This window comes from Leptosomus discolor, chromosome 2, assembly GCF_034619465.1.
Source record: "Leptosomus discolor isolate bLepDis1 chromosome 2, bLepDis1.hap2, whole genome shotgun sequence".
Lineage (NCBI taxonomy): Eukaryota > Metazoa > Chordata > Aves > Leptosomiformes > Leptosomidae > Leptosomus > Leptosomus discolor.
In genome coordinates, this window is record NC_141392.1 from 49,262,975 (window position 1) to 49,275,850 (window position 12,876).

Below are 12,876 nucleotides of genomic sequence, written 5' to 3' on the forward strand. Positions count from 1 at the left end.
ACTGAGTATACAAGTCAACTAGCCAGAACAGGAAACAGCAACTCCTCTTACAAGTGATTGATGTTTTATTGAGGTGAGTCATTAATTCAACATCACCAGTCAAAATTGGAACAGCATACATTTGATCGAATGTAATATGGTTCAAATAAGATGTCAGACATGATTAAGAGAATGATAAACAAGAATTTCTTTCAAGGCTATCAAGCACAGCACATGAAGCTGCCGGTAGAGATTACCTAACTATTCGATTTAGACTTGCAACAGATTAAACCTTCTCACATTTTCAGTGTTGTATTTGTTCAAATTGACTTATTTTTAGACAAACCTGAAAGCAAACACTTCTTGTTCTTGATCTGGACATCTGCCAGTGCATCAGAGCTCATGTTTGCCACATCCTCTAGAATTTTCTAGTTTAATTTTATCTGATCTGTGTTATGGTATTGTTATGTCTTTTTAATATTTTATCTGAATTCACTTATGAATGCTAGTGTAACAGGTCACATTGGTGCAGTTCTCACTATAAATTCTTGTAAAACAGCATGAATGTGACAGAGCCGTTCTCAAACTGCTGCCCAGGGCTTTACAGTAAATTCCTCTGTGAAAGCACATTTTGTGGTGCCCAGACGACCTCTGAAAGGCCCACAGAAATAATTTATTTTGGAAAAAACTCATTAATCTAATTTGAATTGCATGTTGAAGAGCTAGACTGACTCATAAGCATGTTAAGAAGTGATCAATGAAAGTGGAGTTTGAGATTTTCCTGTATAGTCCAGCTGACTTTTAGTCCTATTACATATGTTCTGGAATCTAGATTCTCTTTCCTCTTCTGCTTCTTACTGATCATGAGATTCTGTATAAAGACTTTACATTTATGAAAAAATTAAGTGAAAGGAAAAATAGAGAATCCTGAAGAGTTGGGGTTTTATTATTATTATTATTTTCTGTATTCCTCTGATATCTCCACAGTCTTCAGCTTTGCAATCAAAATACAGGTCAGGTGCATACATCTTAACATAATAAGGAGCATTGGAGCAGTGAGAGGGTTTCTCCTTCTTCTGTGTTTGCTAGTGGAGTAGCTCAGTAACTCACCACAGAGAAATAAGGCTCTGCATCTTGGAAGGATTTTCAGCAAAGTCAGTTCTGGACTGTGAGACCGCTCAAGTCCACTTTCTGTCATGGTGATTGGCGATTGTTTCAATGTCAGTTCTTTAGGGAACAATTTCATACCTCTCCTAAGGAAATTGTACAGTCCTCCATCAATTGAAAAAGTTCTTATGGTCGAGTTGGGGAAATACCTACCATGAAAAGGCTAGGTATGCTTGAGCATGACCTGGCACTAGAGAGGAACGTGTATTTAATTGCCCTTTGATGTCTTATCTGACCGTCTAACATTGCTGTAAAACGTAGCTGTAAAGATCCATTTTAATCCAATATAATTAGTGCTTACTGCGCTCTCTTGGAGACATATGGATCATTATTACACAGATCACCATCATCTTTGTAATACATTTGCTCATTTAATCCTAATTTTACTATCACTCATGGAGATCTTTGGAGGCTTATCTAGTTACAGCAGCAGTATTGTATGTATTTCAGTGGTGTGAGCCAGCCTGGCCCTGAGCTGAAGCCAGAACTTTGCCTTATAATGGTCATCCAACCAACTGTTAACATGTTCTTCATGGACAGAAACAGAGCACAGTCAGAGAACAGAAATGGGTCAGGCACAGATGTTTAGTGCTGATCTCTGTACAGTTGCAGGAAAAGAGTCCCTGATGCCCTCATTTTGTTCTCTCACCATGTATATAGAATCTCTTACATCAGTCTGCAGGTGGTCAGCAAACTACATTGTTGAGGCAGGATGTGAATGTTGATTTATTTTATACCTCAGTAATATAAAGACCTCAGAGAGCAAGAGGCAAGCTCTTTTGGAGAGCTTCTGTACTACCTTGTCAGCTGTGATAGACAGGACTGCTCCAACTGACAGCGTAGAAACTTACAGTGACTGTAGTAAAATGATACTCCATCAAGAGCCCCCTTATCATGAAGGATAAGAATGGGTTAGTGTGTTCTAGAAACCCAGTGTGAAACAGGTCTTTTGTTAAGTAAGATTTTTCCTACAAGAGTGACAAGATAACCAGGAACAAACCACCAAGTTGCTTAATCTAATTTTAAAAAGAGAAATAAGTTAGCTGCTACCTTCTAAGTTGTGTGTGAAGTCTAGATATCACAGTGATGAAGTCATTAGAATCACAGACAGATTAGAATCGCAGACAGAAATGTATAAATCAGACCTTCATTTCAGAGTACTGCCAGAGCTGTTCCCTCGGGTTTTGGATTGGGGCTTGGTTACTGTCTCTATCGCTGAAGTGTTTACCTGTCGGAGCAGTTGTTTCCCACTTGTTTCCCATCTTTCACTGTCTTTAAACAGACATAGTGTCTGGTTCAGATGAAGGCAGCAAACACAGAGGACACAACATATGCAGTGTAAAAAAGCCCCGTTATGATGCTGCAGATGCTCCTGCCAAGCACAGCAGTGCTGATAGTGTATGACCACCACACAGAGGCAATAGGTGCAATCCCGGAAAACATGAGTGTGGCCAAAGAATGGCTGTCCTCCTCCCATCCTTTCCCAGATGCCATTCCCATGTTCCAGGGTGCTGTCCTTCGCACAAATCTCTAGCCACCCCAGGTTTAACTTCTAGTGTATAAGTAGCACTAAGTGAACTGTGGACAATCTGACACAGAGTTTTTGTGCCCAGACTTAAATTGTGGTATGAGCTAATCTCTGTAAGAGTCTTATTTTTACAGCTATTTTCAACAAGTAACAAAACCTAAATTCCTACTTCCCAGGGTGAAAAATAGATGAAGGTTTCTGCAAATACCAGTCTTTTTGCTCTAAGGCATTTAGTAGACACTGTAACGCAAATTCAATAGATCCTTCATTAAGTGAATGGACAGTCTTTCATGATCAAGGCGGGATTCACAGAGAGGATATTAGATGTCCAGCTCCTTCTGAGTTTTACCCACTTACTACCTTTGCACCCACTTTTCTCCCTAAGACCAGCAGACCCAAATCGAGTTGACCTCAGATCATTTCAGTTACTGGCTCTGAGAAAGCACAATCTGGTTCCTGATTTTTTTATTACTGTTTCTTCTTTCTAGGTCATTCATAAAGATTTTCTGGCTTTTCATTGAAAATGAAAAATGAAATCCCTTTTTGCAGACTGCAGTTGGAGTAGTTTTTGTTTAGATGACAGGCTAAACTGAAGCTAGAGCAAATGACATGCTAGAAAATGAACTGTTGAATACAGCTGAGGGAAGGAATCGGAAGAAAGTGGACTCAAGTTCTATTTCCTTCAATATTAATCAGAGATCAAACTAAACTGAAAACGTGAATAATTTAATTGCAGATTTTAGCAACAGGAAAAATTGATCCCAAGATCTGAATTGTGCTAGTTTTTCTATCATTTGCAGGCAGTAACGTTGAGTCATTAATCTAGGAGAGGACAAGCATTTTAGAATGTAGTTCATCCTTTTGTCTGCTTATTGGATTTTCGTTGACAGGTATATGTATCAAGGGAGTTTATTCTCACATTACAAGTGCGTCACTCTGGAGGGTAGCATCTTTCTATTTCTAGAAGGTGTCTAAGGAATAATTCAATTCTTCATCAAAGAAACTCAGTTGAGGAAATGACTAAATAGTTTTTAATTAAGTTAAACCCTTTTCTTTTTCTTGATATTTGCCAGGCACACGTACAGGGCATTTACATCTCTGGGTTTTTTTAGGAGTGCATTTTTTTAAAGATGATGAAAAATAAACTGCTTATAAATAACAAGAGACAGACACGTGTTGCAGCTTTTTCTTACTAGTCTCCCTGGTATATTGCTTGAGTCCCAGCTGAGGAGGTGTTCAGATGAAGCTCATGTCAGGAATCTAGCAACAAAGATTAGGAAAAGGTCATTGGGACCCAGGGGAAAATTAAGTTACTTCAAAGAAAAGGGGATTGTCCCAAATCAGAAATGAAGTTAATAGAAGCTCATAGTTTCTCAAACTGCTATAGAACTGTGTGCTAGTTAATTCATAGGTACTTATTAATCTCAAGGTACTGATTATCAAACTCTCAGAAGGATGTGAGGAGTTGATAAGTAGAGAGAAGTGTGGATATGTATCCAAGTGTGAATATCTAAATCAGTACTTTCACACCTTGGAGTTCATCACCTTCATTCTGTGGATTATGTACTCCTTCTGCACAGCCTCTGGATCCAACAGCTGTGCATGATGCACAGTGATTCCTGATACCTGTCAGTCATATTTTGCTGTGATAAGTCAATGCTGTGGCCAGTTTAAATAAATGGATGTGGGATGTGGGGAGTTATTCTTTACTGGGAAAGAGAGGGAAATTACATTCTCAATAAAACATTAAGGGCTAAGGAATACATTTCTCCTTTACGGATGTGGAAGCAACGTGGAAGAAAAAAAAATCTTCAGCTTCTTAAACCCGTGCAAAATAACACACATATAATTATCTTAAGCACCCAACCTGAAATCTAGATGTTCCAGTTGGCACTAACATGTCCAAAGTCTCTTTTGAATGCTTAATGGGATGCCCCAAAATAATCCTTTGGATTTAAAAACTGACATTTAAACTGGGACAACTGGGACCACTAAAATAAGTGGTGGAACTCCCAGTGACTTCTGCATACAGAACCAGGATTACCATGACTTGGGATGTAGATAACTGTTTACTTTACCAGAAGTTACGTGACAGCTTGATAGAAATGGTCAAAGACAAGATTTGAAACTTGACTTACTATGTCATTTGCCACTCTGATTGGTTTCTGTTGGAAGAGATCAAGGTGATCCATCAGCCCCAAATAATTTTGGGACCACGATAAGAGATAATAGGTTAATATATTTCACCTAAAATTAGAAATATTCTTAGAAAATCCAGAAGGATCTTAAATCCTCCAAGAGATTTATTTTCTGTGTGTATAGAAAACAATGGCTGTGATTCTTACTGTTTTCTTAGATCAGCTTGTGTCACGTTGTGTTTTGCAGTCTACAGGATGCGGGTTTTTAAAGGAAGAAGCATTCTGCCTGCAGCAAGCCTTCCTGCTTAACTCTGTTGGGCTGCCCTGTGGTTTGGTGTGCTTCAGTGAATTGGCTTTTGTTGTAGTGGCTCACTCAGAGAACTGGAGCCAGTGTGGGATGGGAAAGCCCACAGATGACACTGCTTTGCTTGTTCTTGTTCTCAAAGATTTCATTTAGTTATCCAGTTCAAGAGCTTGGAAAAACAAATGGTTTAGGCAGTTTACCTTTTGCTGTTCCTAGTTGTCCAATCAGAAACACCAGAAATAATTTTTATCACGAGTGGAAAAGGAAATGGAAAAGAGAGTCATCCAGCTTGTGCTCAGAGGAGGTGCCTTTCATTCACACAAGCAACTTCTTTGTTTCCATCCCCTCTCAGCAAGCAAATTTGTGATTACAGATATTTAGGTGGCATGTGACTCATGATGAATCTTAAATTCCTCCATAGTAGTGGAGGATGTGGGTTAGGGATTCAAAATACAAATGTAGTTCCAACAGCACTTAAGAAACTACAGATGGGGGGAGGAATTAAGAGGCCAGAGAGAATATGGTTACGATAATCAAAAGAGAGTGCAGTTCCCAAGTGATGTACAATCCTAAAACTTTTTCCAATTTTTGGACCTCACAGGATGAGGGGTGCATTTAATTCAAGGAGGAAGCATGTGCGTGTGACCATATTGCTTTCTGCAGTAGAAGGGCTGCAGTTGTGAATTAAGGCAAATAAAGGAAAGCTGGAAGCAAATAGCTTTCTCAAGGTTAAGTCCTAGCAACAGAAGAACCTTCAGTAGGTGCTGAGTTCTCTTTTAAAGTTCTGTGCAGACAGAAAAAGATGTATGTTGATTATTGGGTTGATGCTTTTCAGTTGATGAGTGACACTTCCTGCTTAAGATTGCAATTGGCTTTTAATTATTTGGAAGACTGGCTTTCCATTGTGGCTTACAGCAATTATTCATCTCTTTTTCTCTCAGAAGATACGGAGCAGTTTTACGCAAGCAGGAACTTTTTATGGTGAAATGGCCATTAATTACTGCAGAGTCATTTCCAGCCTCACCATTCCACTTTCCCAAGGAATCATAATTCAACCACAAACATATGCTTTATGCTAATGCTAATACTATGCTACAGAATGTCCTGCCTCAAGAACCTTTATTTATCTATGCAAAATCAACTTCAAATTATGTTGATGTGTATATATCTTAGGTTTGACCACATGCTTTATATTACAGAAGTTAATTCACCCCAAAACCCACAGTTAAAAAGAATCTTCCTGCATGCAAAGAGCTGGACAAGCATGTATTAATTTCCATTAAGTATTTTGAAAAATCAGCTCATTATGAAGTTGTTTTAAGAGTTAACCTGCAAATACATATTACAAACAGTCATAAAATTGAACTCTCCAGCTCTTATCATGACTTGAAAGTTCGGATGAAATGTTATCTTTATGCTCAGACATGTTAATTGTTGGGCACAGTCTGTGGCAACTATTTCAGCCCTTTGAAACCTGAGAACAAAAGCATTTCTAGAAGGGGAATGCAGTCTAGGGACTGAGACATGGGGCAGGGAGTCAAACCGACGCTCTGTTCCCCATGCCGCTGTCAGCATGATGCTCGGTTTTGGCCATTTCAAGCGGAGATGATGCAAAGATCACTGAAATCAATAGGACTCTTTCCATTAACCTCTGTAGGCTTTGGATCAGATCCAGACATGCGGCACTTCAGTTTGTTCATCTCCCAGTCTCTGTGTGTGTATGCTTGCAAAGGAGCACAGTGAAGCAATTTCTTAAAGATCACCAAGCATGAGTAAAGAGGCCACTAAGTCTCTGGTGATAAAGGTGGTGTATTAGCATGCATTTATGGTGACTGTTGCTTAAGTGATCCCTTACGTGCCCCCTCACTTGCCAGCACAAACTCACACACCTAGCAGTGCTTACCTGTTATATACCTTCCTCTCTTCCTTATGTTTTTCTGTGGTTTTGCTCCTCTGATCAAGCCACATTTGGCCTTCAACATGATTCCGCACACCTCCACAGTGCTTTCTTCCTAACAACTTTCGATGGGAATTTTATCTAATCCTCAGCTGTGAGCCCCTTCCCTTTTACCAGATATGCCAAAAGAACAAGTCTCTTGTTTAGGTTGTGAGCACCAGGCAGCCAGGCCTGTTGCTCAGCTCAGTCTGGCAGGGTGTCAAACATATTGCTAGTTCTTGACAAATAGTAAATGCTAAACCAGCCACCACTTCCTAGCAGCTCTTTGTGCTGTTTGCCATTGCTGTGCTGCTGCACTCACCCATCCACAGTTTGTTGGTGTTAACATTGCACGTTCCAGTCCTGACCTTAAGACCAGTGAATTTCCAGATGCCTCAGCTGGAATATTGTGCCAGTCTACGGGTTAAATCTTTACCAGAAACATCTGTGTTTATATTCTGGATTCCAGTAAAAACTGCAGGGACCATCCAGGGCAGAGGTTTTAAGCTGACCAGTCAAGCACAAGCCAGAGCTACAGATACATCATCCTTTTTTTGTCAGTCCTGCAAGGATGGCACAGAAGTAAGAGAGGACTCCCTAAACAAAGCAGAGGAGCCTATCTGCAGATGCTGAAGGTGTACAGATTGTCGTTGATTGTGGTCTGTTTTTCTCCTTGTAGAAGCTATACAGGAAAGAAATCAAGCCGCCTTTCAAGCCTGCAGTGGGACGGCCAGAAGATACCTTTCATTTTGATCCAGAGTTCACATCTCGGACCCCCACAGGTTAGTAAGGTGGCACATGGGTAATGCATCTTTCCAGTGAGTGAATTAATTCTTCCTTCTCCTGCCTATTCCAATGAGGTCTAAAAGTCTGTGGGGTTACTGGGTTTTGCAATATCCAGCAGGAAGCAAAAACTGTTTTGCATTTCCAAGAAAAGAAGCTCATAAGCATTTCACCAGCCTCACATTAATTTGTCTTCAAGAAGGACAGATGTCACATTTTTAATAGGAAAAAATAACTATTGATTTGCTGGTTTATTACTCTTATCATTACTTACATTAGCTGAATTTAACTATTTTAAATTACCTCAGCTTCAAAGAACTTTGCATCTCTGCAAGTTAGTATATAATTGTGTATTCCATAGATGTTTTCTTTAATTACAAAATCCCATAGACTATGGACTGTTGGAAGTTAATACATGGTAATATATGGTTAATACAATAATGAAGAGTCATCAAGTTCTCAGACCATTGGAGTTATGCCAACAGGAAATTTGGCCAACAATATCTAGAAAATCCTTGCAGTGAGAATGTTGTTCCTATAATTTCTGTTTCCTAACAGGAATATGGCATTTTGTGCACTATATTTATGAAGGTGATTGTTACACAAAACACCATCTTTGCACTCTTCTGGTTGAAAGCAAGATCATCAGTAACCTCAGAGTGGTAGTCCCAGTTATAGTGTTGCCTTGTGCTAGACATAGATAAGCTATATTATCTTTCTGCCTGTGATATTCCTGTGTAAAGAAGTACTTATTTATACATTCTAAAATGTAAAAATTTCATTAGCTGTTGTTTATAAAAGACTTTAAAGATGGTAAGCACTGTAAATATCACATAGTATTGTTGTAATAACCAAGTATAAGGTCTCAAGCGTCAGTCTTCAAATTGTCCCAGAACTGTTGCAGGGAGAGTAAAAGACCTGAGCTTTCATTACGAAGACCCCTGCATTACAACACATGAATCAGAGCTAGGATTTCCCATAGTTTTTGTGTTGTGTAGGCTTATCATGACCCTCAGCCTTTTTCTTAAAATTAGGCCAAACCTCTATTCAAAGCCTGGCTCAAACCTCCTTTTATAGGGTATGAAGTAGTGGTATCTACTCAAAAACTTTTATCAGTCTTGGTTCCTAGATTTTTTTTGGCAAGGATGTGCCGACTTTGACAAGCTATAAAAATATAAGTTTGGTTATTTGTGTCCAACTGGAACATCCACCTGTCTCCAGTGTATGTCAGTCATGTTCTGATACTCCTATCCCACTGCATGGATACAAATTGTCTTTGGATGCCAGACATTTCACCTATCCTGGAAAGTCTCAGAGAAGCATTGAGAGTTTGGATTGCTTTGGAAGTTCACACTTCATTGGTTGTGCTGGCATGAAAACCCTTGTGCTTCAGGCATATGCTGATGCCCAGGATTATATTTTACACTCTACATGTTACTACTGTTGCCTAATTCAATTTGATATCTCATGCAAGACACTGACTCGGAAGGTTTATCTTGGGGTGGTGGCTGGGGTGGGGAGATGGCCTGCCTCGATTCTGCTTCGTGCTATTATGGAAAGTGGCCTGAGAATCAAACCCTGTCATTTCAAAACAGGTGTAATTGGAAAAGTGAATCCCTTTACATGTCCAGAGTGATAGGAAAGCCTCTGCAGACTGGCAGCATATTTTGCAGCCCCTGACTGTTGACTGGTTGGGTCAACCAGAAGGGGAGAGCATCACAAGAGTGTTTAATACTCGCTCACGCGGCTGGTTGAGTCAAACAAGAACCTTTTTTATTTTGTGGTTTTTTCTCTTATGGCATAGACCCCATACAAACTTACCTTGTTACTGAGAACATATTCAGACAGAAAGGACTGTAATAATTCCTGTTCTATGATGATAATGCAGTCATGTTTTAATGAAGCTGTCAGAAAGACATTACCAAGGAGGGGGCACAGATACATACAGTCATTTTGCAGTCTGTCTTTATGAATCAGTTCTCCTGCCAGGAAACAAGTTTATGTCAAATCTTTTGATCCAGTAACTTGCCAGTCCAGTAATTTCCTGTATCACAGAAAGTTTCTTCAGCCTGGAGGTTGAAACAGCTTTCTGTGGATTCCTAACCTCAGCTCTGAGTGTGCCAAAGATGTGGTTTCTGACATCAAGAGTTCGTCTCCACAGGTGTAGTTTTACATCACTTTTTCTCAGGGATTCATCTGAATTTGATTCGCTTTTTCTGGCCACTTGTTTCCTAAGTCCACCACTGTGGACCCACATCTCATTTGTGCTGACTCAGCTCCTCACAGAGAGCAGGAGACTGAAGCAGTCCAGATTATAAATGGTGATTTGAACAAGGATCAAACCAAGATCACTCTGGCGATACAACTCAGATTTCAGTCCACAAATGTTTGTACTGTCATAAGTGATGGGGCAGCATGCTGTAACCAGCAGGTATGTCTTTCTTAGGCTGGCTTTACGGCTGAGAAAAAATATATAAAATTGCACCTGAAGTATCTAAATTTCCTGCTCTGCAAATAAGATAGTAATGTTTGCAACCCCAGTGAAGCATACAGAAGTCAATTACTTAAGATTGATGAAGCCTTTGAAAATCCTGTAAAGTTAGATGCTTGTGGTGGTTTGGCCTTGGCCAGATGCCAGGTGCCCACCAAAGCCACTCTATCACTCTCACCCTCTCAGCTGGACAGGGGAAAGAAAATGTAACAACAGGCACGTGGGTCAGATAAAGACGGTTTAATGAAGCAAATAGCTGCGTGTGGAAGCAAAAGCAAAATAAAAGATTTTATTCTCTACTTCCCATCAGCAGGCGATGTCCAGCCACTTCCCAGGAAGTAGGGCTCTGGTATGCGTAGCTGTTGCTCCAGACAACAAACGTGAAACAAATGTCCCCTCCTTCTTCATGTTTTCCCCAGCTTATATTGCTGAGCAGGCGTCATGTGGTATGGAGTATCCCTTTGGTCGTTTGGGTCAGCTGTCCTGGCTATATCCCCTCCCAAGTTTTCACCCACCCCCAGCCTACTGGGGAAATGTTGGGGAAACAGCCTTGGTGCTGTGTGAGCCCTACTCAGCAGTAGTCAAAACACTGGTGTGTTATCTAGCTACCACTGCACAGCACGATGAGGGCTGCATCTCAGGCAGACCCGTTACAATGCTGTAGTGGGACAAAGCATTATGACTTTCACTGGGAGAAACATAACCATTACAAAAGATTGGTGTTTGTAAGTGGGTCTAATTCAGACATATGAAGTGATTCTGGATTTATGGATTTATCAAGGCTAGGAAAACTACTTCAGTTTCATTGCTATCAGTTAACTAACATGATTTAAATATAATTTTGCACGTAACACAGGTGTTTTAATTCATTTAATTCATATGATGGGCATATCAGTTGGTGATGATGAATATTTAATATTGAACATCAAATAATCATTTGTTCTTCTACAGTGTTTGATAAAGAGATTGGCAGTGAATTATGAAGGAACAGTTATTTTTAAATGGAGATGACCTAGCACTTACATTTTAGAGCTGAATCACAGCTTTCCTGAAGTTCAGGAATGTTCACATTTGAATTGTTGTCATTCCTTTTTTAAAACATTCTTTCCTCTTAATTAATCCCTCTTGCAAAATCACTGTTGTATGTATGCCATTGTAAGAAGTACCCAGTGATGCAAAAGGTCTGGCATGATTCATCCATGTATTTTCAAGGAGAGTTCCCATCGATACACTGAGATGAACAAATAGCCCACGTCATTTTACCAAAAGACAAGCTTCTCCACATACTTTGCAGTGAGGTCTGACTTGCTGTGCTTATTTCTGACTCCTGTCAAAGCTTAGGTGGCTTTGTAATGAGATATAGAATTAGCTGCAGTCTCAGTTTTGTTTGTTTCCAAGCAGAGAATGTGTTTTTAACATATTATGGCTTCAGACCTCATTTGACCAGTAGATTTACACAGGGAATGACCCCACAAGGAAATACGTTCTCACATGTTTACAGGACCTCAAGCAATACTCAATCTTCCATGCCATTGCCCTACACGCTAATGGGTGATGCTGATGGTGCAGATATAAGGTCCAGTGGGGATGTATTTTCTTTATTCTAGTAAAACTAGGTATTTACACACTTCGTACAAGGAGATAGCTTTCTAAAAGAAGTTTAGCTCTGTAAATTTGCTATGGTAAATTACATGTTGCACTGGAGAAATGTGAAGGGGAGAAAAAAAAAAACAACTCCCAAAAAAGAACAAATATAAAGTGAGCAAATTTTAGTATTGGTAGGCTTTATAATACCCAGCCAGCTACCCAGCTAGCGAGGAATGGTTTGCAATGCAATTCCTTCTTGCTTATGAAAATATCTGGGACAAAACATACACTGGGGAGAAAGATCTCTTCAAAGCTTTTCTGAATTTTAAGTGAAGCACAACTCTTCTCTTCTTGCTTTGTTGTGCTGTTCCTCTCACTGAGGGTGATGCAGGTTCTAGGAACTGCTCTCTAGTTATTTCACTCCAAAGGTAGGATATTCAGGGCTTTTTGAACTCCAGCTATTTCTCCCGTGGATTTGCTGTGTCAGGGGAAGGAATGGGGAGAATATCTCCGTGAAGATTAGTTAAAACAATCCTAGTCATTTTGTTCACCTGAGGACAAGTCAACCAGTGTCTTCCCTGGAGTAGGTCCCAGCTCCTAAAGCTGCTCCAGAAGATCCCTGTGAGGCTCCAAACCACCACTACTGGAGCACTGTGCTTTCACGCTTGCATCAGGTCCTGTCTTCTCTATATTTTCCTGACCCACACAACATAACCACATTACCCAGAAAGCACTAAAGCCTTTGTAATTTCTATAGTCATGTTGTGCTGCAAAGGACAGATACAGCATCTTGCAGCTTTCTTCCACTCCCTGGAGAACCTCTGCTAAGCCAAAGGAGTGCCCTGCCTTGAGCCATCAGTCTTTCTCCCTGCCTTGCCATCCTGTGCCTTCTCTCTCTGTGTGGAGTCCTGGCAAAGGCAGTGCTTTGCCTAAGAGTGAACATGTACTGTGTAAAACAGTCTG

General features: G+C 40.1%; 1 protein-coding gene across 2 annotated transcripts in view; it reads left to right on the forward strand.

Moving 5' to 3' along the window:
* The window catches only part of RPS6KA2 (ribosomal protein S6 kinase A2), a 310,509-nt gene that overhangs the window by 265,673 nt on the left and 31,960 nt on the right, over positions 1 to 12,876 (forward strand). For both annotated transcript variants that reach the window (XM_086461053.1, XM_086461054.1), the window contains one exon: positions 7,732 to 7,834. In XM_086461053.1, coding sequence (XP_086317179.1) covers positions 7,732 to 7,834 — 103 coding nt within the window. The remainder of the gene's footprint in view (positions 1 to 7,731; positions 7,835 to 12,876) is intronic.